The 26,880-nt window shown below is 46.2% G+C and overlaps 1 protein-coding gene across 1 annotated transcript; it reads right to left on the bottom strand.

The window, feature by feature from the left end:
• Positions 1–10,006: 10,006 nt before the first annotated feature.
• On the bottom strand, positions 10,007–16,108 carry Hmgn1 (high mobility group nucleosome binding domain 1). The gene is made up of 6 exons (XM_052158743.1): positions 15,936–16,108; positions 15,779–15,808; positions 15,661–15,690; positions 15,492–15,542; positions 13,031–13,153; positions 10,007–10,850 (listed from the first exon to the last, which is right to left on the bottom strand). The coding sequence occupies exons 1-6, from the start codon at positions 15,948–15,950 to the stop codon at positions 10,809–10,811; spliced, it is 291 nt and encodes a 96-aa protein (XP_052014703.1). The 5' UTR covers positions 15,951–16,108; the 3' UTR covers positions 10,007–10,808.
• Between the last annotated feature and the right edge of the window lie 10,772 nt (positions 16,109–26,880).

Below are 26,880 nucleotides of genomic sequence, written 5' to 3'. Positions count from 1 at the left end.
GCCCAGCTGAGTCTGCCTTAGTCTTAAACCTATGTCTGCTTCAAGAAAACACTCCTTTGTGGGCTTGCCCCAACAAAACACCATCCCACACAATTGACTTTGCAAAGAACCTTTAAGTTTCCACACTTCAGTGTGCCCTGTTTCAAATAATAGTTAAACAAAACCTCAGACTGGGCATAGTAGCACACAGGCTTGGGAGCTGGAGGCGGAAGGGTCAAGCGCTCAAGGCCAGCTTGGACTACATACGGAATCCATCCTGAGCTACAGGGGACCCTGTTTTCTCAAATGAAAACAAAAACAAATAACAAAAACCTGAAACCTGTAAGCTTAGATCTTTTCAAAACCTACTTTATTTACAGTTCTGAAACACTTCAACCTCTCTTCTGGCCCACCAACCAGAGGTAGGGGAGAAAGGAGGTTAATAGGAAAAGGGAGTTGTGGACCTGTTTAGAACAGTTTCTCAAAGTAGTTTTGCTCTTTGTTGTAAAGATACCTGCAGTCCCGTTCAATAGCAAATGCCAAACAGGAACCAGTAGCAACAGCACGATCCAGCATAAACAGGAATACTATGAGAAGTTCTTTGGTACATTTCTCTTTCCAAAGTCAAGACCAACCAAGACCAGAGGCAGGAGGATCAGGAGTTCAGGGCTAGCCTCAGCTACATAGGGAGTTTGAGGCTAACCTGGGTTATGGGAAGCCCAATTTCAAGAAAGAACGGAAAAAAAAAAAAAAAAAGACCAGGGATGGTGACATGGCTCAGTAAAGGTGCACTGGTAAAGGTGCTTGTCACCAAGCCTGATGACCTGAGTCCACCCCTGGAGCCCACATGAAGGAAGGAGCCGAACTGATTCCCAAAAACTGTTTGTTGTCTGACTTCCACATGCTCACTGGGGTGTTTCACTGACACATACACACTAAACAAATACATAAAAAGCAAAAAACCCTAAAGTCCAAAACAATTAAACACGAATTTAATGAAGTACATACCAAGGACAATTTAAGTGTGGAGGTCTCTGTGGTGTTTTGAATATGCCTGGCCCAGGGAGTGGCACTATTAGGAGGTGTGGCCTTGTTGGAGTGGGTGTGTCATTGTGGGCGGAAAGCTTTAAGACCCTCCTCCTAGCTCCCTGGAAATCAATCTTCTGTTTATCTTGGGAACAAGATGTAAACCTCTCAACAACTCCTGCACCATGCCTGTCTGGACTCTGCTATGTTCCTGCCTTGATAATAATGGGCTGAACTTCTGAACCTATAAGCTAACCCCAATTAAATGCTGTCCTTATAAGAGTTGCCTTGGTCATGGTGTTTGTGCACAGCAGTCAAACCTGAATGAAGTCAGTCTTCAAGTTATGAAAAGACAAAACTAATCACTGGGGCTAGGGGTGACTCAGTGGTACTGTCTCTGGCTTATCAGGGGAGGCAGAGGCAGAAGCAGGTGGATTTTTGAGTTTGAGGCCAGCCTGGTCTACAGAGTGAGTTCTAGGACAGCCAGGGCTACACAGAGAAACCCTGTCTCAAAAACAAAAAACAAAAAACAAAAAAAAAACAAAACCCAAAACCATGAGCCAAAGTTGTCGGGGAAGTAAGTGCACTGATGCTTTGAGATAAGAGAACAAGGCAAGGCTGGCAATGGAGATGTAAAAACAGCAGGACAAGCAAGAACCAACAAAAGCACACATCATAGTGCCAGCTATGGTGGCCACCTTTAATCCCCGAACTGAAGAGACAGGCAGACAGATCTCCGTGAGTTCGAGGCCAGCCTGGTCTACATAATGAGTGACACTATTAGAGGGTGTGGCCCTGTTGGAATGGTTGTGTCACTGTGGGTGTGGGCTATAATACCCTCATCCTAGCTGCCTAGAAGCCAGTATTCTGCTAGTAGCCTTCAGATGAAGATGTAGAATTCTTAGCTCCTCCTGCATGTGCCTGCCTGGATGCTGCCCTGTTCCCGCCTTGATGATAATAGACTGAACCTCTGAACCTATAAGCCTGTCCTGATTAAATGTTGTCCTCATACACGGTAGGCAAACACCACATAGCCCCAGCTCATATTTTGATCTTTATTTGGAGACAATTTTCAGATAAATTGTCCAGGATGGTCTAGATCTCTCTTTCTAGGCTGAAGCAGAACTGAGCTTGTGAACTGACTGCCTCAGCCTCCCAGGTATCTGGGGTGACAGGCTTGTACCACCAGGCCCACCCCTCATGATTCCCTTCCTGGTCTGCTGTGGCCTCCTGCCGGCTTCTCACCACTATCCTTCAGTGATACGCTATCCAGTGTCCTAACCTTTCAGCCTCTGAGCACATGGCAAAACTGCAGACACAATTAAACACAGTGCTTTGAACTAGGGAGATGTTCTTGCATGGTCTATATGGACCTGAGTCTTTAAAGAGAGGCAAGGAGGCGAGACAGGTCTGGCAGTGAAGACTTGGGAGGAGTCCAAAAGTCAACGAATGCAAACAACTCCAGAGAACTATAAACCCACAGGAGTGCAGATCGGCTAATTCTTCATTGTGACCCAGTGAGTCCTGCTGTCTAAGAGTCTGTGGTTTTGTTTTGTGGTTTTGGTTTTTTTGAGACAGGGTTTCTCTTTGTTGCCCTGGCTGTCCTAGAGCTCAATCTGTAGACCATGCTGGTCTCAAACTCAGAGATTCCCCCTGTCTTTGCTTCCCTTTAATTCTCTGCTGGGATCAAAGGCAGATGCTACCACCACCCAGCCAAGTCTGTGGTTCTGAGTGTTTATTTGGTAGCACATAGTAAGCATAAGGAAGACAACAAATAGTGTCAGACAGGCAGCAAAACTTCACCCAGCATCTATACCACCAGCACTACACGTGAGTGCTGTAGCAGCCACAGAGCAGGAAGGTGATACCAGGCTGTACAAGCTACAGCCCTTAGATCCCGGGGAGGAGCTCTCTCAACGCAGGCTCTTTATGCCACCAGTTATCAGTAACAGCCTCTGCTGGAAAGGTTCCTTAGCTGTTCTAAGGACACAATACTATTTTAAGATCTCTCAGGCTGTTTTACTGTTTCCCCCTCACTCCTGGACAACGGGCCACAGAGGATACTTAGAGACAAATTTGAGTGTGAAATTTGAGTCAGGTATGTATGCCCAGTTTCTCAGTAAGCTTAATTGGCAAGCACATGATGATTTATGCTTTTTTGTTTGTTTGGTTGTTTGGTTTGGTTTTTTTCGAGACAGAGTTTCTCTGTGTGCCCTGGATGTCCTGGAACTCACTCTGTAGACCAGGCTGGCCTCGAACTCAGAAATCTGCCTGCCTCTGCCTCTGCCTCTGCCTCCCAAGTGCTGGGATTAAAGGTGTGCCTCACCACCGCCCAGCCACATGATGATTTATAATATACAGTATAGTAAGAGAACTATTTTGGACAATGGACCTCCTGAACTGGAAGATAACTCCTCTGTGTGTGTGTGTGTGTATGTGTGATTGTGTGTGTGTGATATAACCTCTTTAACAACTTCACTGCATCTGCAGCACCTGCCTTATCTGCAACTTTAAATGTGCTCATAATCCTTTCCTCACCAAGTGGAAGTTTCTTGGGTCTTCCTGCTGTCTGTCTGCCCTGGGAAGGAGTGGGAAGCAGTGGCCCTGAAGCAGCCTGAAAATCATGCTCTCGTGACATTTCCTCCATAGTGCACGCTAGTCTATCGCTTTGGAATTCAGCCCACTCAAGCTCTATGGAAACAGGCAGAAGGCAGTAAAATCTTCTCCAGAATGCAACACGAGGGGCTGGAGTTGGATTTCCAAGCCCGTCCGAACCTTGGGAAGCTAGGCTCCACTTCTCTCTCAGCACTCTGGACTTCTGAACTCCTACCAGAATGCCTCAGTAAGCCCTAATCACAGCATCCGCAGCTTCTCTGACTTGAAGCTTCAAACTTTTCTGTGACCCGGTTCCAAAGGTCTATGAACCATGTGAGTAGGGTTTATCACAGTGACAGCTCCACTTCTGCTACCATTTTTTGTATGTTACTTAACTTGTTGGTGTCACAAAATACCTAAAAACAACCTACAAGAGGAAGGGCAGTGGTTTATTTTGGTTCATGTTTTGTTATTTTATTTATGTATTCTGCTGCATGTACACCTGCTCGCCAGAAGAGGGCATCAGATCCCTTTATAGATGGTTGTGAACCACCTTGTGGTTGCTGGGAATTAAACTCAGGACCTCTGGAAGAACAGCCAGTGTTCTTAACTGCTGAGACATCTCACCAGCCCTTGGTTCATGGTTTTATGGGACAGTCCATGATGAGTAGAAGGCACAAGCTGCAGGTTTCTGACATTCTGTTCTGACCTCTGCAGATACCAGGCATGCAAGTACATAAATGCAGGCAAAATATTCATACATGTACAACAAAATAAATACATCTAAACCAAAACAAATAAAACATGTCTCTAGAAACACTGATGGCTGGGTGTTGGTGATGCACGACTAACTTTAATACCAGAAGGCAGAGGCAGAAGGATCTCTGTGAGTTTGGAGCCAGCCTGGTCAACCTAGTGAGTTCCAGCACAGCCAAGACTAGACAAAGACCCTATCTCAAAATAAAGCAAAGCAAAACCAGCAGACAGTCTGTTTCCCAGGCGATTCTGAATCCTGTGGAGTAGGCAGTTGGGATTAATCAGAACTGAGATTAATTAATCTGATCTGGGCAGAGAGGAACACCGTTGTGATGGTTTGTTTCAGCAGCCACAGTCAGCCTTTAATGTAAATCAGAGCACATGGGCTCTCATCTCCACAGAGCATGCTCCAGTCAGGCTTACTGGTGTACACATCTAGAAGCCCAGATTTGAGGAGGTTGACTCAGGAGAATCAAGAGTTCAAAGCCAGCCTTGGCTACATAAGGAGTTAAAAAGCATGTCAAGATATAGCTCAGTGGGTAGGATGCTTGCTTAGCAAAGCAGATGCCCTGGTATTCCCTGGCACTATAAAAACCAAGCATGGTGGGCTGGAGAGATGGCTCAGTGGTTAAGAGCACTGACTGCTCTTCCGGAGGTCCTAAGTTCAAATCCCAGCAACCATATGGTGGCTCACAACCATCTGTAATGGGATCTGATGCCCTCTTCTGGTGTGTCTGAAGACATCTACAGTGTACTTACATAATAAATAAATCTTTTTTAAAAAAAAATCAAGCATGGTAACACACATCAGCTGCCAGTGATCACAGCACTCCAGACGTGGAAGCAGTAATAGTTCAAGGTTAGCCTCAGCTACTTACGAGTTGGAGACAAGCCTGGAGGGTGGCACTCTGACTCTAAGAAGAAGGTAAAAAAAAAAAAAAAAAAAAAAAAGGCCTAGACTGAGACACACTGAGGCTAAGTCGCAAAAAGTTGTAGACACATGACCTCTTACCTGCAAAAATGCGCGTGTGCTATTGGGATCGAGCTGTTTCCAAGGCCAGTTCCTGCTGTGGCCGGAGTGCACTGCTGTCTCATGTCACTTGCCACACTGAGCAGGTGGGAGGGCTAACACAGGGCCTCATATATTCCAGTATGAGGCCAGCCTTGAGGTTTTCTGCTTTGTTTTGAGACAGTCTCCATATAACCCTAGTTGCCACATAGTCCAGGCTGACCTTTAATTCCTGGAGATCTTGTCTTGTCTCCTACATTCTGGAGTTATGACTTTGAATTAAAAAAAAATATTATATGTATGTTTTGTTTGGTTGGTTTGTTTTGGTCTGTATGTATGTCTGCATGCCAGAAAAGAGCATTAGATCCCACGAAACTACAGTTATAGGTTGTTGTGAGCTAGAATGTGGATGGTGGGGGTTGAATCCAGGACCTCTAGAAGGGCAGCTAGTGCTCTTAATCACTGAGCCATATCTCCAGCTCTGACCTTGAATTTTTTGTTTTGTTTTGTTTTTCGAGACAGGGTTTCTCTGTGTAGTGTAGTCCTGGCAGTCCTAGAACTCACTCTGTAGACCAGGCTGGCCTCAAAAATCCACCTGCCTCTGCCTCCCAAGTGCTGGGATTAAAGGCGTGCGCAGCAGCAGCAGCAGCAGCCACCATCGCCTCCACCACCACCACCACCACCACCACCACCCCCGGCTTCAATGTCACCCTAATTCTTAAATGCAGCTTGTTTAGACCAAGTCTGTATCATTAATAATTGTCCTCTGTGATAAGGGAGACTTCACGTCCCCCTTTTACTTAAAGGACCTTTTGGAGTGTGTCAGGATGCTGGCTCAGAGCTGCTCATCCTCAAGGGTGGGAATTTGGACCCCAGCACCCACATAAAACAAGTCAGGTGTTCTGCACACAACTGTAACCCCAGCTCTGACATGGGTAGAGAGGATCACTGGGGCTCGCTGGCTTCCATCTCAGCCAAGAAAACACAGTCTTATCACAGAGAAATAGCTATAAACAACAGAGGACATGTGACATCCTCTTCTTGCTTCTCAAGGTGCATGCAGGCACACGTACCAACACACAGATAAATCGTCAATAGATTGTGTGGAGGCATGTGCGAATCAGTACACCACCAGAGGCACTAGATCCCCTGGAGCTGGAGTTATAGGCAGGTGTGAGTCATCTGGTTCCTTGAATCAAACTTAGGGTTTCCAGAGGATTTGAGTTGGATTCCCAACACTCACATGGAGACTCACAACCTTGACTCTAGTTCTAGGGACTTGGTGCCCTCTTCTACCTCCAAGGACACCAGGTAGGCTTGTGGTACAGACATACATGCGGGCAAAACCACTCCTACACATAAAACGAAATCTTTATTAGTGTTATACTTTGAATCTGAAGTACTCCCATAGGTCTATGTATTTGAACAGCAGGTCCTCAGCTGGTAAGGGCATTAGGGAGGTTTGGGGCATTAGCTAGAGATGGAGCTATTGGGGAAGATTTTTGAGGGTTATAGACCAGCCTTATTTTTAACACACTCTCTTGCTTCTGATCATGCAGACATCGAGCTGCACTCCCAGATCCTGCCATTCCAACTACCATGCCCTCCTCTTCATGATCGACTGGTCCTCTGGAGTAAGTCTGCCTGCACCTGTAAGCCCCTATGTCTGTAAGCCCTTGCACCTCTAAGTCCCTGTGCCTGTAAGTCCCTAGCCTGTAAATCTCTGCACCTGTAAATCCCTGCGCCTGTAAGTCCCTGTGCCTATAAATCCTTGCACCTGTAACTCCCTAGCCTGTAGATCTCTGCCCTGTAGGTCCCTGCTGCCAGGCTTTTCTTCACAGGGTGAGAGGTGATACCTGTTTTTTATTTCAGAAAATATTACAACCAACTCTCCAATGTTCCTGGGACTTCTGGAATTTACATTTTTCTTCTTAGTTTTCATTTTTTTATGTGTCATTGTACATACCTGCATGCGTGTAGTATTCCATGTATGTGCAACGAGCTTGAGATCCTTGGAATTGAGGTTACAGATGGTTTCCTCAGTGGGTGCTGGGAACTGAACCCAGGCCATTTGCAGAAGCACTAATATTCTAAACATTTTTAGGTAGGAAGATGCCTGAGTCGTGACTCTTTTTAAAGCTGTTGGTTTTTACTCACACCTTGTATATTAAAGACTCTAGCCATGGTGTATTTTCTTTGTAAGGTGTTTGTTTTAGACGATGACTAAGATACTAAGACCTAACTCTGTGATGGCAGGACTCCTCTACCAAAGTGGGGCTTACTTAACTCTGTAGCTACTGAGGCCACTTTGTCACAGATCTATTCAGTTCAGTGTACTGAACTTATTTTGTAGTTCACATTGCTGTCAAATAAGGAAACAGAAAGGAGAAAGTGAAAAGCCACGCACCGCAGTTAAGACTGTAAGTGCATCTTTTAGAGAAACCTCAACTGGATTCAGTGGTGGCACCAAGCTCGTACATTCAGAAATTGTCTAAGTATTTCTCCTGCATGTGTGTATATGGGCACTATGTGCATGTCTGGAACCTAAAGAATCCAACAGAAGTTTCCAATCCCCTGGAGCTGGAGTTACACATGGTTGTGGCCAGTACATGGATGCTGGGAGCTGAACCCAGGTCTTCTGCAAGAGGAGCTAACTGGGAACAACTGCCTGGGCTTTTGAAAGTTTGTCCCCAGTGACTTGCCTCCTCCAAGGCCACCTCCTAATCCATCATCTCAAACAATTCCTTCAACTGGGGAAGCATTCAAACATATGAGCTCATGGGAGCCAATCTCTTTCCAACTACCACAAGGACCTAGCTGAAGCCGTCAGCATCATGAACAAGAGCTGTCACTCTAATGCTCCACTCATGTTGTTAAAGCAGTTGTTCTTTCAAAGACTCTTAACAAGACATACAGTTTCAAGGGAAAAGCCCCCCAGAGACAGAGTCCCCAGCTTGTCACTTATCAGCAGACACAAGCTACAACACTGCCCCTTAAGCCTTGCTACCCCTTAAGCACAACCCACCATTTCTGTGAAGTCCTGAGTCCTACACGTCCCTTCCCAGTGGGCCACACTCAGCTGCAGTTGTGTGTAGGGGATGGAGAAGGGACACACCCCACCCATCAGTGCTTCTGCCTGCTGTTTCTCACACCTATACCTCTAGACCCTCAGCATCACCAATACTCACTCTTTCTCAATGGAGACTTTTCTATGGAATCACACTTGGAAGGTGGTATGTGGTGTTAAGCAGATTCTTCTACACTAGTCCTTGTTTAGTTTGCTGTTTCTTTTTCTTCTATAGGATGTCATATAGCCCAGGCTGGCCTTGAACTTGTTCAAGTGCTGGGACTGCAAGTTTATGCCACCATACCTGGTTTAAAGTAATTAAAAAACATCAATAATGATAGAGGTTTGCTAAATTGACTGTATTTAACCCTAACAAAATACTCACTTCAAAGGTAAATGTTTTTTACAATATAAAAATTTGTTCCTGACTTTTGCCTCCACGGATTATTTAACCACATGCACATACACATGTGCACAACTGTTTCTCAGGCTAGTCTCCCTGGGTGCTGGGATAAATGCACACATTACTACACTTGACAGGTTTGGTGGTTCTCATTGCTGCCAGAACTGACAGGTACACACAGGACTTCCTTATGCTGTACTGCTTCGGGGCATGGGCACCCTGGCCTCCAATAAAGAGCAATTTAAAAATTTGCTTGTGTGTGTGTGTGTGTACCCTGTGCATTCCTCCTGCTGGTGCAGCTCAGAGGGAATAAACCATTCCATTCCCTAAAACTAACAGGATGCTAAGAGCAGCAAGCACTTTTGTTTGAGCCCTAAAAGACTTTTTAAAGAGCTTCAAAGGGCCAGGAAAGGCAGGGGCAGGCAGATCTTTGTGAGGCCAGCCTGATTTACAGTTAAGTTCCAGGATAGCCAAAGCTAAACAACTTGTCTCAGAAACCAAAGGGGAAAAAAAAACCCAGAACAAAACAAAAAAGGAAAGCACACAAACAAGCGTCAAGGGCATAGTGGTATAAATCTTTAATCCTAGCACTTGAGAGGTACAGGCTGGTAGATTTGAGGCCAGCATGGGTTACACAGTGAGTTCCAGGACAGCTAAGGTGGTCAGGTGAAGAAACAAGTTCAGAACCCCAAATTCCCTCCTCAGCTAGTCTAGCCAAAGAGCACATCTACAAACTGAAGGTATCCTTCTGTCTCAACCCCCCACGGTAGCCAGGACTACAAGTCTGTGCTATTGGAATCAGTTAAGGGGAACGTTCCCCCATTCATTTGGTGGTGCTGAGGGATAGACTCCAAATGCTGGGCAAACACCATGTTCTCCCTCAGACATATATGTAGTATTTTCAGACATATATGTAGTATTACCAATGACCCAATGGTAGATGGGAATTGAACTCAAGACCTCTGGAAGAGCAGTCAGTGTGCTCTTAACCTCTGAGCTGTTCTGCTGTCCATGTGCTTTTAATTCCAGCATCCAAGAGACAGTCAGGAGGATCCCTGAGTTAAGACCTGACTGGTCTACAGGGCAACAGCCAGGGCTACACAGAAAGAAAAAAAAGCAAACCTCAAAAACCCAGGTAAGTTTATCAGAAAATTAATTAGGCATTTCCAAATACTCTTTCACAACAGATTTTATTGGTTGAGGAGCACAGCACACAGACATTCCAATTTTTATTACACGTACCCAAAGAGCGCCATAGATTGTGTTCACGTACCGAAACTCTGAAGAGTCACATTGTGTTCACGTACACAAATGAAGAGCTACTACACATTGTTTTTGCTTGAACTTATTCCAGGGATGTTCCAGCCTCACACTTGGCAAGTTTCCCTAAGACCTCTCAACCAAATGTTCATAATCCTTAATTCCACCAATTCACAATTTTATGCCACACAGAACATATTCAAAATTTCCATCTTTCACAGCACATTATCACAACTGTTAGGAAAATGGACTGCCATGACCACAGACATCACAGTTCTGACAGGGCAAGGACCAAGGACTGGCTTTCTTACAAAATGGTTCTACTAGAACACGGGACCAGAGAGAACTGAAAATATTCCAGACACGAATGCACGACTGAGACTCCAAATTGCCATTTAGTATGCTTTGTATTGTAGGATATAAAACTAGCCCCCTCTACGGAATGTTATGGTGACCCCCGAGACAGTCACAGCCTCTCCTGATTCAGTATCCTGCAATTTTCTGGTTGTACCAAAAAATAAACAACCAGCAAATGATTTAACCTCTTAAAAAAACCATTTACACTTAAAAAATGGGATGAGGTGGGATTCCCTCACCTTTTAAAAATGTTTCTAGAGCTACTAAAAAACTCGCATTTACAAAATAGTTGATAAAAATATTCCTCTGGATTGTACAAGAAGGGAGGCAGGGAGACTGACAGACATGATGGACGCTTAGTCGGACTTGGCTTCTTTCTCTTCTTCAGAGGCTGGACTCTGCAAACCACAGAAAAAGCAAACATCAAGTACACACGTCACAGAATGATGGTGCTTATATAGCCCCACCTTTCCCCTTCTTCCTTCCAAGACAGTTTCTTCACAAAGCTCTGGCTGTCTTGCAAGACCAGGATGGCCTCAAATTCACAAAGATGTACCTTCCTCTGCCCAGAGAGCGCAGGGATTAAAGTGTGTGCTACCACGCCTAGCCATCCTATTTCTTAACATGGTTGCTTTATTCAGATTCTGGACTTGCTGTGGCCGTTCAGGCTATCTCATTTCAAGTCTAGTACAGTCCAGCCTTACTGCCACTCATGTCAAAATGTCCATGCTTCCTTTTGGTGATCTGCCTGTTTACACTGGCTGTCCAGCTTTATCCAAGTGACACGCAGTGGTGCTGTCTACGCCTGTAACGTACCTGACAGAACACTGCACATTTTGAGTTCATGATCTGTGAATATCAAATCCCTTTATACACACTCCAGGTGCTGCTACAGAGAACACACAGTACTGTGTTGATCAGTTGAAGTAAGTTTTCTTAATTTGCCAAGCGCAGTGGCTTAGGATTTTAAGAGAACTATAATTTGGTGAGAAGGCATGCCTTCAGCTGCTGATTCTGAGATTTGCCACCTGCTGGTACTATAGACATACGCCACAGTGCCCAGCTCAATCGGGTGCTATGATTGAGATTAGATCAGTGATCCAAGTCCCAATCACTTAATACTGGACATGCAGTTAGAAATAGAAAAAATGTTTAAAAATGTGTAGTTGTTGGTTATACATTTAGTCTTCATCTAGTATGCAAAAAATCCTGAGTTTGATCTCTGGTACTAGAAAAAAGAAAAAAAATAACAAAATAAAACTTTCTGAGAAGCAAAAATCTGATAACACAAGTTGTCTGAGAGCTCAAGGCTAGCCTAGGCTACAGAGCTAGTTCCAGGCCAACAGTAAGATCACACCAAAAACAACTGCAATATTCAGGCTGGAGGACTGGCTCAGTGGGTAAGTCAGCTGCCATATGAACAGGATAACTACAGCTCCTCAGCACCCACACGGATAGATGCCAAGTGAGTGTGGGAGCCCATCTGTAATGCCAATTTGCAGGAAAGCTTGGTTCAGCAAGAGATACTACCACAATCCTACATAAAATGAAATTTGGCTTCCCAAGCTTAGCATATATATAATAAAGAGTTAAAAAAATAAGAATGCTAGGCTTAACAAAAGCTAGCTGTTGCCAAGCATGGTGGCTCATATCTGGAGCCCCACAGTTGGGAGGCTGAGGCAGGGGGATCAGTTCAAGAGACCCTGTTTCAACCTTGTGTATTGTACTTCAGAGTTTTGTTTTGTTTTAAATTTTTATGTGCATTGGTGTTTTGCTTGCATGTCTGAGGGTATCAATTCCCTGGAACTAGGAGTTACACACAGTTGTGAGTGAGCTGCCATGTGGGTGTTGGGAATTGAACCATGGTCCTTTGGAAGATCAGCCAGTGCTCTTAATCTGATTCAGCTCTCCAGCACCAACACTTTAAGTCATTTCCTCACAGCTCATAAAGACAGAAATGGCAGCCAGGCACATGCCTTTAATCCTAGTACTTGGGAGGCAGAGGCAGTTAGGAGTTTGAGGTCAGCCTGGGCTACAGAGCAAGTTCCAATCAGCCAGGGCTACATAGAGAAACCTTGTCTTTAAAACCAAAAACAAAACACAGAAACCAATGTTATTTTTCTGAACAAAGTTATCATTCAGCCCCAAACAATCAACTATTTTTCAGAAGAAATATAACTGTCATTTTGCCATAATTTAAATGTGTCTAATAATGTATGCACCCAGAATATACCAACTAGGATTCTAGCACAAGAGACGCCTCGGAAGCCACGGCACGCTGACCACTGCAACATGAGGCAGAGAGCCAGCTCACCTGTTCCAACACAGCCTAACACAGCCACGTGGGAAATCACAATGAGCTCTGCATCCTATTGTAGGTGAAACTGACATATGCAAATCTTATTTACTCCCACTAATTTGCTCAAGGTCAAATAAAACCTAATTCATTAACGTGTTATTTTTTCATGGGGGAGAACTGTACAGAAAAGTTCCCATAAAAATTTAATCTGCTAAAGAAAGGATCCAATTTAACATCTGTTGCTCAGAATCAGAGTAGACACATGCGCACTCTTCTGACCTGGTTTTCCGTCTCTCCGTTTTCTGCAGGCAGATCTGTAGTTTGCTGGTCAGCCACTTCAGCCTGTTTGCCCTTTGCACCCCTCTTTCCTTTTATCTGCACTTTTTTGTCTGATGCTTTATCCTAAAATAAGAGATCTTTTATAAACTTTGCATTCAATTTAATTTGATGCAGAGTACATCCACAATGCATCTTGACCCCTCACACAGCCTCAATACTAAACAACTTGAGATCCACCCCAACAAGGACACCATGTATGCTGATGAGTCCTAAATCTTGTCATTAGCTGGGATTAAATCTTAAGCCTGTGCTGCACTTACTTGTCTACAGCACCATTACCACACATGAGATTAACGCAAAGGCTTGTAACCTTACCAGTTCCCCAAATTCTTTTAAGCATGAATAATCTAATTGTCACATCGAGGCCATGGTCCTGACAAGACTTATACCCACACATGGAAGACCATTCACCTTCATAAGCATTCCTCTAAGTCATGCTATCTGCCAGTTCCTTCCTTGCTTGTAAACATACGAGTAACTACAAAGAACAATTTTTGAGTTATTTTCATTTGTGTGTTTGAAGAATCTGAAAAAGCATAGTTATTATTATTGTGATGATATAACTTAAAGTTAAAAATTAAATTGTAAGCAGTAAGAAAACAGTATTTCTGGATCCTACCTGTCTTACAGGAAGGCACTCAGCAAAACAAATCAACAAAATGAACAATTCTGTGTTAAGCTTGTATAACATACAAATTAACAGGTCATATTCAAATTACTTTCAGGTTGGACCACCAAGAATGAGACCTGAGTTCTCCACATGTACAATGAACTAAGTTCTGATCTTTACAGGCTGTGGCACAGACATACTCCAATAAACAAATGTAATAAAAGCCAAACTCCCTATCGGTACTGGTGATTTCCACGACTTAAGGGTCCCAGGATAAACAAGCACGCGTAACCAAGCGTGCTTAGCATCTTATAGTAGAGTGGCTATTTATCCACTATTGCCAAGTGTCGACTTGGGTTTGATCCCTGTACCAGCAGAAAGTGTAAAATGCCCCAGCTTTGTGTGATGGTGCACTTTTAATCCCAGCACTAACTCCAAAGAGGCAAGCAGGACTCTGAGTTCAAGGCTAGTTAGGGCCCCCTCACATGAAAGCCTACCTTCCCAAATACGTATACATAAGGTACCTATAAGCTAAATGAAATAAGCCAACCCTTCCTACGTATGATTGAACCTTTGAAATATTTACTTCTACTGAGTGACACAAGCATAAACTACTAGTTGGGTAGTTAAAGAAACTAGACATACAAGTTCAGTAGAAATATAAAAATGAAGGCCTTCTCCCAAGTTTTTCTTTGGGAAAGCCAAACATCAGGTCTGCTCCTTAAGTGTGGTGGCCAGGTGTTGGGATGCATGCATGTCCCCCTATGCTCATTAGGTTAAGAGGGGCTGGAAGGCAGGCAGGCCGAAGGAAAGACAAAACACTCACCCCTCAAAAGAAGAAAATGATCACACTGCTGCGGCAAAACTTAAGCCTAAACTCTTATCTAAAACTTTATAAGCAGCTCAAAATATAAACAAAAATGTAAGAGGGAAATATGTAGGAATGCCCAAGTTTATACATATAGAAGAGGTGGAGACAGAAATGCAGACACTCTTCAGACCCTCAGGCAGTATTCATGTCAGGATCAATGTCCTTCTCTGGCCTGAGAAAGTCCACGTTACCGCCATTCCTGAAGCTGTACTTGAAAAGATCACAAACTAGGACTTGAGAGATATCTGGTTCACTTAAGAGTACTCAGCAGCTCTCCCGGAGGACCCAAGTTCAATTCCCAGCACGTACTCGGCAGCTCCAAACTCTGGCCTCCAAAACGCACCTACATACATGTAGGCAAAATACCCACAATTTAAAGTATAACATCAACTATCAGGAAAACAGTTCAATTTTTACTTTGCTCCAAAAAATTGTCCAAGGAGATTAAAAAAAAAAAGACTTTTACTTTTAAATGAAGTGCATACATATATGTCTGTGCATGCTCAGGCTGTGCCTGCAGAAGCCAGAAGAGGTTATCAGATCCTCTTATCCCTTGGAGCTGTCACTCAAAGAGTCTCAGGTCCCTCTGTAAGAGCATTGTGCATTCTTAACCAGTGAGTCATCTTCGGCTCATAAAAGCTTCTGAGTTTTTGTGTTTTGCATGTACGTATGTGCACCGTGTGCCTGCTGCTGGAGGTTAGAAAGGGGCATGAATCATCTTGGAACTGGAGTCGAGGATGTTTCTGAGCTGCCCTGTGGGTGCTGGGAACTGAACTCAGGTGGTCTGCAAAGCCATATTGCTGCGGATGAACGAACGTGCCACACTTTACCCATGCCGCCCCCACCCACCTTCCAGAACCCTCCTAAATAAACACCTAGAACCTCAACTAAGCCTGCCTGGACACCATTTCGAAACCTACCTTTCCCGCGGCCTTTTTCGGTTTCGCGTCCACCTTGGCAGGGGCGGGCTTCTGGCAAAAGATAAATTAATAAAGGAGGGGGTGTGAGGCGCTGAGCGGTCGAGCTGGGCCCGGGCCCGCCCGCTCGCTCCCGCCCCAGCCCCAGCCCCAGCCCCAGCGCGGTACTTACGGCGGACAGCCTCGCGGAGCGGCGCTTGGGCTGCGGAGAGAAAGACGGGGTGAGCAAGGCGCTGAGCGACACCCCCGACCCGCCCGGCCCGCCCGGCCCGTCCGAGGCCTGCACTCACCTCCGCCTTCGCCGCTCCATCCGCGCTAACCTGCAGGAGAAAGCACAGCGGAGAACAATGCGGCCGCGTGACGTCACGCCCAGCCGCCCGCACCCCCGAAGGTTCCAGAACCCCTCAGACCCTAACCCTGCGGGCGCCGTGGCCCCGCCGCGCTCACCTTTCTCTTGGGCATCGTGGCGGCGCGGGGTGGGAGATGCGTGCGTCGCCGGATCTGTCACGGAGCTGCACTGCCTAACCGCCACCACACGAACTGCTGCGACCCGTCGCGGGGGCGGTGGGAGAACCGGATGGAACCGGATTGGAGCCCGCCCCCCTCTCCCCCGCGCCTCCCCGCGGGGCCGGGCCGCCCCCAGCCCCCATTGGCTGCTTAGGCCCACCGCTCCCGACAGCGCCCTAGCCCTTGCCCCCGAATAGGCGCAGCGAGCTGTCACTCCGCCGCATCGCCCCGCCCCCCTGGCCCCCCACCCCGCGGGCGCGACCCCGGCCGAGGGGCGGGCCCGAGCCGCCCGACCCCGCTAGGTAGTTTGTTTGAAGCCGACAGCAAAATTGCGGTCTGCGCCCTGATTAGTGGGGAGGTGTCACGTGGCCCCCGTATCGCTTTCCCACAATGCTCCGTACTCTAGGCGCCTGCCCGTGGAGTCCACTTGCAGACGCCCCGAGTCCCGGAATGCCTAGGCGTGATTTGCCTTCAGCCTGGGGAGCCACAGACGCGGTCAATAGTGCGCAGGCGCGCGCGGGCCAGTCGCGCAGACTCAGCCTGTTCTACGCGCCTTTACCAGCCTATATTTAGGTAACTTTGTTTTAGGGATTGCAGCTGTCAGGCTCTCGGGCCCGAGCTCCTACCCTCCCCTCTGCATCGTTCCCGTCCTGTGTTCAAGTGTGTGCAAGAATCGCATCTGCCCTTTCTAGACCTCAATGTTACATGTGTGACGGGTAGAGCTTCCTCCATCTTACTGGCTGCGTCGTCAGTTTTAGCTTCGACCTCCATATTGCACCTTTTGTTTATGGAAAGCAGTTAACATTGAGTCCATCCCAAGAAGGCAGATAGCGGGCTGGATAGTAGAGTCCCACCTTCGGCCATATTACTGCTGCTCTATTGTAAGAATGATCATATACGTCTGTGCCTACTATAAAACTTGTATTTAGGACAGGGGATTCGAATCTTTTATCTCTTGCACCGTTTACGATTTTTAGACAAACGTTTTAATCCCCCCCCCCCCCCACCCAGTAAACCTTTGTTTTCCCAAAGGCCCACTGCTGTATTCCAGGGATTAGATGGCTTGAAGCAGTGACTCTTTGTCGTTGAAGCCGCGACCCCGTCCCCTTCATCGCTTGTCGCCCACGTCTTGAGTTAAGACTGTGAGGTCCTATCCGAACTAGTGGGGGAAAGACACAACACCTGAGTTAAAATAAAAATCAAATGTGCTTCCTGTCCTTGTGTGGTTTATCTTCTGATTGTACCCTCTTAAAAATAAAGTTTGCTCTTACAGGAAGCCCACCAGAGAATGCCACTCAGACACAGTTTATAGCCAATTGAAAGACTTTATTTCCCAGGATAGCCAGGGCCACATAGAGAAACCCTACCTCAAATGACAAAAGTCTATTCCAGCGGCAGGGGCTTAAGTATAGCCTGGAGCATTTAGACCAAGGCTTGTAAGGCAAAAATTACATCCTGTTGTCTCACTGCAGCTGCAGGGGAGGTTTACACAAGCAAGCATTTAAAGAGGAGCTAAAGTAAGTTAGCTGGGTCCTGAAATAGAGTTGGGCAGTTTTCCACAGGATTCTCCATCAAGATCAAATTCTAGTTAAACCCAACGTGGCCTGAGCAAGAATACAAGATGGAGGAGCCTCTGCCTTGCCCTGCCCTGTCACACTCACATGTAAGATGGAGGAAGCTCTGCCCTGTCACACGTGTAAGATGGAGGAGCCTCTACCTTGTCCTACCCTGTCACACTCACATGTAAGATGGAGGAAGCTCTGCCCTGTCACACTCACATGTAAGATGGAGGAAGCTCTGCCCTGTTTTGCTAAGGACCAGGAACTTAACTGAATTTATTCTCTGTCTGATGTTGGCAAAACAGTTAAGGATGCACAGTTTCAGATCAGCTCCATAAGAACCAATGGTCTGGTTAATGCTGACAGTGCAGTGGTTGGCCACGGCAACCAGGTAAACAGAGACTGACGCCGTCTGATCCATGTCTCCTTTCTTCCCTTTCTTGGAGCTTTCTCTGACCATAGCAAGGTTTGTCCCTAATTACCGATAATTGGGTGGCTTGGAAACAGTGACTTTCTCCCAAGGCCATGCAAAGTCTTCTCTCTCATAAAAAGAGGGCCTGCCTCCCTCAGTTCTGCGGGACTCTTTTTCGAGGGAGGAGTCAGCTTGACTTTGCAGCTTGGGAATGGCATTCCACAGATGCTCTAGGTGTAAGTCTGTCTGGGAACTGGGTGCCCTAAAGCTTTGATTCCCAACAGTCAATATAGCCGGGGTGCTATGGCTATAGCACAGGGTTTTCCTGCCCCCTTTAGGGTCAGAACCAGAAACTGGGCCATTTGGCCTTCATTTACATTGAGTCAAGGCCAATGTTGAGTGTCGTTCCCCCCCCCCCCATAGGCATATACCTGGAGGGTAGCATAGACAGCACATATGGAGTGAGGGTGAAAGTTTCCATTGAACTGGAGGAGGCACATTTAGTCAAACAGCACAAGCAATACAGGCAATTTGAAGACAGGGTGCAGATACCTTGTTCTTGGTAGGCCATGCATAAGATTGTGATCCCTGAAGGCCATTTCCCAGCAAGTCTTCTCCACAGCCTGCCCCTTCCGAAGACCAATATTGTTCCACCCTTGGAATGGATATAAGACAGCACAAGTCAACTCAAAGGATAATTTCATGTCTGTGAATTTTCTGCATTTCCATGTCCGGCTTTCAAGCCAGTGGAGAGTGGGAGTGTATGTCCCAGGTTAGTAAACTCTGGTCTTTTTCATCTTTATCTTTAAGGAGTCCAAGGCCCAAATCCATCTGTGGGGATTGTCCTAGGTGGCCCTTATTTTCCTCAATGGATGACACCAGTCACTTTCCCAGATTCACAGGAAAGACAAGTCAGCTGCCTGGCAGCATCCTCCATCCTTATCATCCTGTTTGGCTAGTTCTTATTTCTCCAGTCAGTCTCATCCCAGGGTGTATTCCCTGCAGTCCAGTAAGCTGGGCTCCCAGGACTGGGAGAAAGCCTCACAGGTTCTAGGGCTGCTTCTGGGGTGGCCTAGTTAGAGCCATTCTTTTGCTTTTTGGATGGCTGTCTCCACCTCCCTTTCAGATCTGTTTATCCAACCAACAGAACTGACAGAAATGCGCAGGGACACACATGGAGACAAAATCATGGACACACAGCAAAGACAAACAGCAGTGGCTACTACACAGTCATATACCTGAATAGACTAGGGGAGTCTGGTGATTTCTCACACAGACCCCACACACAGAAGATGAATACTGGGATTTGGTTTATAGCCAATTGAAAGTCTTTATTCCAGATGGCTAGGAGGACTAGATTCAGGTATTCAGGACTTAAGTGTAGCCCAGAGCATTTAGACCAAGGGGCTTTTAAAGGCAAAAGTCACATCCTGTTAGCTCCTTCTCAAGCTGCAGGGGAGGTTTCACAAGCAAGCAGTTGAACAGGAGCTAAGGTAAGTTAGCTGGGAGCATCATGGCCTTAGGCCCTGGACCAGAGCTGGATAATTTTCAACAGGATTCTCCAGTTAACCAGGATTCTGGTTAAAGCCAAATGACCTGGCAAAAGGACAAGATGGAGGAAGCTCTGCCCTGCCACACTCACATGTAAGATGGAGGAACCTCTGCCCATCCTACCCTGTCCTGCCCTGTCATACTCACATGTAAGATGGAGGAACCTCTGCCCATCCTGCCCTGTCCTGCCCTGTCACACTCACATGTAAGATGGAGGAACCTCTGCCCATCCTGCCCTGACACACTCACATATAAGATGGAGGAACCTCTGCCCATCCTGCCCTGTCACACTCATACAAGTTGGAGGAACCTCTGCCTTGTCCTACCCTGTCACACTTCTTGTCCAGAAATGTCGGTTGGAGTGATAATTCTATTTCTTTGTGACCTCTAACAAATTGCATGAGGTTACTATAGTAAAATGTTCTAATGAGATAGGATTGGCTGGAATTGTAGGGGAGGAAAAGTCACAGAAATGCTCAGAGTGAAATGTTGAGAGCAGGTCCACTAGCCATCATTTGGTAGCAAATGAGGCTCATATGTTGTTAATGAGCAACTGACAGGGAGAAAAAAAATCTATCTAGATACCTCATTAGCATGGAGAACTCCAGGTTTTTATACTCCTTGACCGATCAGACCAATGCCATTGTCTTCAGCGGGCTGTCATGGTTACTTGCTCCAGAGCAGGTAGAGGTAGGCAGGGAGAAGCCCCACTCCTACCATTCTGAATTCTGAGATTCACGGGGTCTGAGCTCACTCAACCTTACCAGTTCTTCTGTCCAGACCCCATAGTAATCTACAGGGAGAACAACTGGAACAGGATGGAAGTTTAGGTTTTCTCTTGTCCTGTAGCTCTTTAAAAATTAGCCCTAAAATTGACTCACCACCAGGAGAGGGAGGCACCTGAGTTTGAGGCACAAGTATGTACAGAATACCTTTCTGCATCAGTCACTGTGGAGATCCTGGGGCAGAGAGAGAGGGACAGTGGGCCTGGATCTCAAGCTCTTGGGCTTGCTGTGAAGCAGGAAAGAAAGTATCCACGCTGTGTTGAAGGCACGATGCCCAGCTGCCATTGCTGTTGAGAGCTGACTGGATCACAGGGCAGTGACCTCTATAGTTAAAGTCACTGATGGGATTGCAGCTGGGCGGGCTTAGGAGGTGAGGCCTTGTTGGGGGACAATGTCACTGGGAGCAGGCTTGAGGGTGCATCTGTGTCTGCTCCTGATGTCTGCTTGGGTAGGCCCCCTTTGGTACATTCCTACAGCCATGATGTTCTGCCTCATCTGTGCCTGAAACACTAGAGCCAGGTGACTTTGGACTGAAGCCATGAGACAAAATATTTTCCCCTTGTTTTTCTCAGACATATTTTTTTGGGGGTCACAATTGAGTACCATGAATTTAACACACTGTGTTAAATTCAAGAAAAATGTCAGACCCACAAGAGTACTGTGTTTGTGTGTGTGTGTGATGGTTAAGGATACAAAGTCTCAATTATACAAGATAAATCCTATACATCTCTATACAACAAAATAGATACTGCTAACGTAAAGGGTTTATAGTCTTCTTTAGAAGATTGAAAAGTATATAGTGCATATATAGTGTATGGATGCATGCCTGTGTATACAGGTGTACAAGTAAGTCAGAGGTACTTGTAGGACCAGCAATGGTGGCCCATGCCTTTAATCCCAGCACTTTGGAGGCAGAGGTAGGCTGATTTCTGAGTTCAAGGCCAGCCTGGTTTATAGAGTGAGTTCCAGGACAGCCAGAGCTATACAGAGAAATTCTGTCTTGAAAAACCAAAACCAAGCCAAACCAATTCAAACCAACCAACCAACCAACCAACAAAAAAAAAAAAACAAAAAAACCCAGAGGTACTGTGAACAAACAAACAAAAAATGTTTTTCTTCCCAACCACTATGTTTCCAGAAATAATGACTCTGAGACTAATTAGTTATTAATAAATGCCTAGGCCATGAGCTTCAACTTGTTCTCTGACTTACTATAAACTTATCCTTTTTATCCTAACCTGGGTTCAGCTACATGCCTGGTTTCCTCTCCTTGTCTTCTTATGTCCTCTGTAGTGTTCTTGGGGTTGAATCTCCCCTTTGTTCTATCCTGAGTTCAGTTACTTGCTGGTTTATGACTATCTCCTTAGCATTCCTGGTGAATCTTCCATACCTCTGACACTATTTCCCAGAATTCTCTCTCCCTGCTCCCACCTCATATTCTCTGCCTCAGATCATTGGCTGCAAGCTTTTTTATTGACAGGTGATGCTTATAAGAGATTCTCTCTCCAATATTGGATTGGTTCCCCTCAAGCTGGAATTACAGGTGGTTGTAAGCTACCCCAAGTGGATGCTGGGAACAAGATTCCGGACCTCCATAAGAGCAGCAAGTATTCTTTAACTGCAAAGCCATATTCCCAGTCCCCACAGAATAGACCTGAATGTGTGAAGTGCACTTACCACAAAATCACCCAAGAGGGGATGACGCAGAGTGGGAGGTGATGGGACTGTTGGCCTTGGTGGTGGTTATCATCCCCAACTCTGAGGTGGAATGTACCAGGTGAACTGTGTCTTTGGGAGAGCTGGTGTGCAAGAAGATCGGGTACCCAGTCTGTAGTAGCAAGGTACTGATTAAAGGGTTGATGAAAGGGTTAGCTCAGGAACTTTGGAAAGGTCAAGGAGCACTTGCCCCTCCCAGAAGGAAGAGGCTAAATTACATTCCTCAGACCACAGGGAGGTCCCTGAGGCTAGGGAAGGCCCAGGGTTATTCTGAGACCATTGGCCACCTACCTCATCCCCTAACAACCACTTAATTTAAAGGTAACGTTGTTCTGCCAATCACATTGTGCCTAATGGCGGCTGCCCTGAGGAATGCATAAAGGCTCATTGTGCATGGTCACCGGCCCAGCGTGCAGGGCGCGACTCCAGCATGCTGGATAAAATAAAATTCCTCTTGCTTTTTGCATCAATTCCTGTCTCCGCATTGTTTATTCAGGGGGTCTCTCTGGTAGGTTAAGGCTCCCTCAGTCTTACATTTGGTGCGTTGGCCGGGAATCTGACCTCCTGTGGGGACACGCTGGAGTAATGAATCAGAGGTCTCAAGCATGTAACACCGTGGCTTTTTTTTTTTTTTTTTTTTGGTCTGTCTCACTGTCAAAGTTTGAGTCTGTAAGTCTGTCTGAACTTTCGATTTGTTTGCAAGCGTCTGGGAGGCTCAGAGAGCCTACGGTGTCTGGTGCAGTCAAGTTCGGCTGGCAGACGTGCCATAAGTCAAGACCTTGGGGCACTGGAGGATGCTTCAGGCCCCTGAAGAGAGCTGGGAAGGCTCTGCTCCTTCTGGAAATGGTAAGACAGTAACGGCGGGAGGCAGGCAGGTCTTGCTATAATCTGGTTTATCTGGCTCCCACCATATGGGCAGGAATTTATAATACAGGAAGCCAAAATGAACACCCCCTCAGACACGGGGGGCGACATCAATTGACCAGACTGTCATGAACAGTAGGCTTTCCCTGAGTAGACCTGACTGGGATTTCTCTCAGCCTGGCTGGAGCTGCCTGAGCAACTCTGTTACCTGGTTCTGCCGCATAGACAGGAGCACCTGGTGTCTGTAACTGGGCCCATCAAGGGGTGAACTGTGTGTTGATTGTCTTTCTCTGTGTTCTCGAACCTGGATGCTGGTCTGTGGCAGGGTCAAGCTGTCTGTGTGCTGATTGTTTTTCTCTGTGTTTGTTGGTATTTCATTCTGTGTTCTTGGACTTAGACTGATGACATTGTTTGTACATTAGACCAACTGAAAAGCACATTAGTTACTCTCTGCTTCTCTGAATGACCTGCCCATAGGGACCTTTGACTTGCAGGTGATCAAAGCAGGAGAAGAGAAAGTCTTTATAGTTACCTAGAAGAATCTAGTAGAGGACCTACCTCCACCGCCCCATAGATAAAAACCTGTCTTTTCCCAAGACCCACGTCACAGGTTCTGGCCTTTAGGAAGAAGGAAACACGAGTGGAGAGAGCTGGATCCGAGGAGAAGTTGATCCTCCAAGGCCCTTCAACAGCAGACCTGTTGCTCCAAGACCCTCCCCATCTATATCTTCCTACCCTTGCTCCCATGGCCCCACCAGCACTGGTACCAATTCCAGAATTTCCAAGAGACTGATTAATCTCTTTGAGACTGTTTTATTTATAATACAGAAAGCCAAAATGAATACCCCCTCAGACACGGGGGCGACATCAATTGACCAGACTGTCATGAACAGTAGGCTTTCCCTGAGTAGACCTGACTGGGATTTTAATATGGCAAAAGGTGAGGGGCAACTGAAGGTCTACCTTCAGACTCCATTGGCAGGTCTCAAGGCGGCTGCGTGGCAACCCACAAATTTGACCAAGGTATGTGAGGTTAAACAGGAACCACAGCCTTCCTAGAGCTGATCATAGAGGTAATATACACCCTATGACCCCAGGGGAAAGGAATATAAAATTACTGGGACAATGGCTTTTATAGACCAGGCTAGTAGAGATATCAAGAAAAAGCTTCAGAGGCTAGAAAGACAGGATAAATCGTTGGGGGATTTAGTGCAGGTTACCATTACAGGGGACAGAGGAGGAGAAGGAGCAGAGGAAGAGAAAGAATAAACCATTCCTACATGTGTGTCAGACTCCTAGGATCATATCATTGTTTCCCTTCATGAATGCTTGGGACAGCAAGTGTGTGTGTGCCACCACGCCCTGCATGCCCTCTTTTCTGTTTGATGGCTTCATCTTCAGGCTGGAAGGGAAACTCTTTATCATACCCAGATTACAACATGTGAACATAGAATTGCTCTTCCCAGAATCTCAGTAGCCTTTTGTCCTGACTCACTGCTCCAAATCCAGCCTGAACATTCAAGGAGAACAGGACACAAACTAAATAGGCTCAGCCCTGGACCACAAGTTGAGGAAGTGCACATCTGAACCAAAGGAGGCCTCTGTCAGAAAGGGGAAGAGTGGGACTGATGGCTGGTGTCAGCCGTGTGTGTGTGTGTGTGTGTGTGTGTGTGTGTGTGTGTGTGTTCAGCAGCATGGAAGGAGAACGAGTGAAAGACACAAGGATTTCAGGGGAGGCAGGTGGGTTTGTGTTCATATACTGAGTTGAAAGCAGAGCATTCAGGGTCCAGTGGAGACAGTAATGTGCCCAGAACAAGTAATGATGAGATAGCTTAGAGTTTTATTGCTGAGAGCAGACACTATGAACAAGGACAACATTTAATTGAGGCTGGCTTGTAGGTTCAGAGGTTCAGTCCATTATCATCAAGGTGGGAGTAGAGTAGCATCAAAGCAGGTATGGTACAGGAAAAGGAGCTGAGGGTTCTACCTCTTGCTCTGAAGGCAAACATGAGAAAACTAGCTTCTGGGCAGCGAGGAGGAGGGTCTTAAAGCCACAGTGACACACTTTTTCCAACAAGGCCACCTCCACTCCAACAAGTCACACCCACTTCGACAAGGTCACACCCACCTAAGCAAGGCCACACCCATTTCAATAAGGCCACACCCACCCCAACAAGTACCTCCTAATAGTGCCATTCCTTGGTCCAAGTCAAGCCTCCACTGGCTGAAGAGGAGACATGAAAACAGTTCTACTCCCGGCTGTGCTGTGGCATTCTTGCCCTTGTGAAACCATCTGTGCCTGTGGTGGAGGCTGCGGATAAACAATGGTAGGTGTGAGTCAAGTCAAGCCTGTGTGTTAAAGAAAGAGAGGTGCAGCTCAGCTTGAGTGCTGACTTTGCAGGAGTTCCAGAAGCTAGGGATGCAAAGGAGAGTGAAACCCCTGGGACCAGAGATGGCTCCTGAGTAAAAGTGCTTGTAGTGCAGGCTATCAAGATGAGTTCAGCTCCACGATCCATGCCAAAAGCTGGGTGTGGTGGCACCCGTGTCATCCCAGCACTCCTAGGTAGGATAGGTGGCAGCCACAGAATCGGTCTATGCTTACAAGCCCGTTAGCCTGGTGTATAAAGCGAAAGAAACAGCTAGAGACACCCTACCTCAATATGAAGGGAGGAGAGAACTGACTCCCAAAAACTACCCTCTCTGACCTCAGCTAAGGTGTGTGTGTGCGCGTGCGCGCGCAACTGATCAGATAAATACAGTTGCTACCAAGCCTGATAGCATGATAGCATTTCTTCTAGGATCCGCCCAATAGTTACCTAGCAACAACCTCCTTTCCTCCCCTGGCCTCTCTCTGGTCTCATTCCCCTTTCCTGGCCCTCCCCTCCCCTTTTCTCCTTTTAAAAGCCCCTTCCCACTCCAATCTCTCTTTCTGTCTCTCTCTCTGTCCTTCTCTGTCCCCCCCTTTTTTAAAAAAAAGATTTATTATATATAAGTACACTATAGCTGTCTTCAGACACCCCAGAAGAGGGCATCAGATCTCATTATGGGTGGCTGTGAGCCACCATGTGGTTGTGGGATTTGAATTCAGGACCTTTGGAAGAACAGTCAGTGCTCTTAACCTCTGAGCCACTTCTCCATCCCTGACATAAACTTATTATGTACACCAGGCTTGCCTTAATTTACAGAGATCCACCCGATTCTGTGTCCTAAGTGCTGGAATTAAAGGCATGTATGTGCCCCCACAGTGGTCTCTCTCTCTCTCAATATATCTCTATAGTGAATCTTTTCTTCTAAAGAGTCCATCGCATTTATGGGAAGAACACTGAGCCTGCCAGATTTCAATCAACCCTAACCCTAACCCTAACCCTAACCTAACCCTAACCCCCTAACCCTAACCCCCTAACCCCCTAACCCTAACCCTAACCCTAAACCCTAACCCTAACCCTAACCCTAACCCTAACCCAAATTGTCCTGTCCTGCCTCCAAATATGGGGCAGAAGAATTCCTTTTATTCCTTTTTTCTCCCCAACATGGCTTGGAGGATCATATCCTCAAAGGAGCAGTATTTAATAATCAAGAGAAATGAAAAATACCCATTCTGATGTTAGAGGAGCTTGCTTTTATACAAGAAATTATTTATAATTTATACAAGAAATTATACAAGAAAAGTATAATAAAATTATACTTTTATACAAAGAAAAGGCAAACATATTTGTGAATCTTTTCTTGGAACTGTTTTAAGTGATGGAGACTTTGTTCTGGTATAATGAAAGCTAAAGTACCAGAAACAAAGGAACACAAATGACCCTTCCTCACAGTAAAGAGACATAGACTGCGGTTTCTATCTGTACTGTCTGGTTTTGTATGTTAACTTGACATAGGCTGGAGTTATCACAGAGAAAGGAGCTTCAGTTGAGGAAGTGCCTCCATGAGATCCAGCTGTGGGGCATATTCTCAATTACTGATCAAGGGGGGAGGGCCCATTGTGGGTGGTGCCA

Source organism: Apodemus sylvaticus, chromosome 15 (genome assembly GCF_947179515.1).
Source record: "Apodemus sylvaticus chromosome 15, mApoSyl1.1, whole genome shotgun sequence".
In the NCBI taxonomy this organism is placed as follows: Eukaryota; Metazoa; Chordata; class Mammalia; order Rodentia; family Muridae; genus Apodemus; species Apodemus sylvaticus.
This window is presented reverse-complemented; position numbering and strand designations above follow the sequence as displayed.

Coding starts and splice junctions, on each gene's coding strand:
- Hmgn1 (XM_052158743.1), bottom strand. Junction 15,543..15,660: donor GCTCCGCGAGGCTGTCCGCC/GTAAGTACCGCG, acceptor ATCTTTTGCCAG/AAGCCCGCCCCTGCCAAGGT. Junction 13,154..15,491: donor CGAAAAAGGCCGCGGGAAAG/GTAGGTTTCGAA, acceptor CTCTTATTTTAG/GATAAAGCATCAGACAAAAA.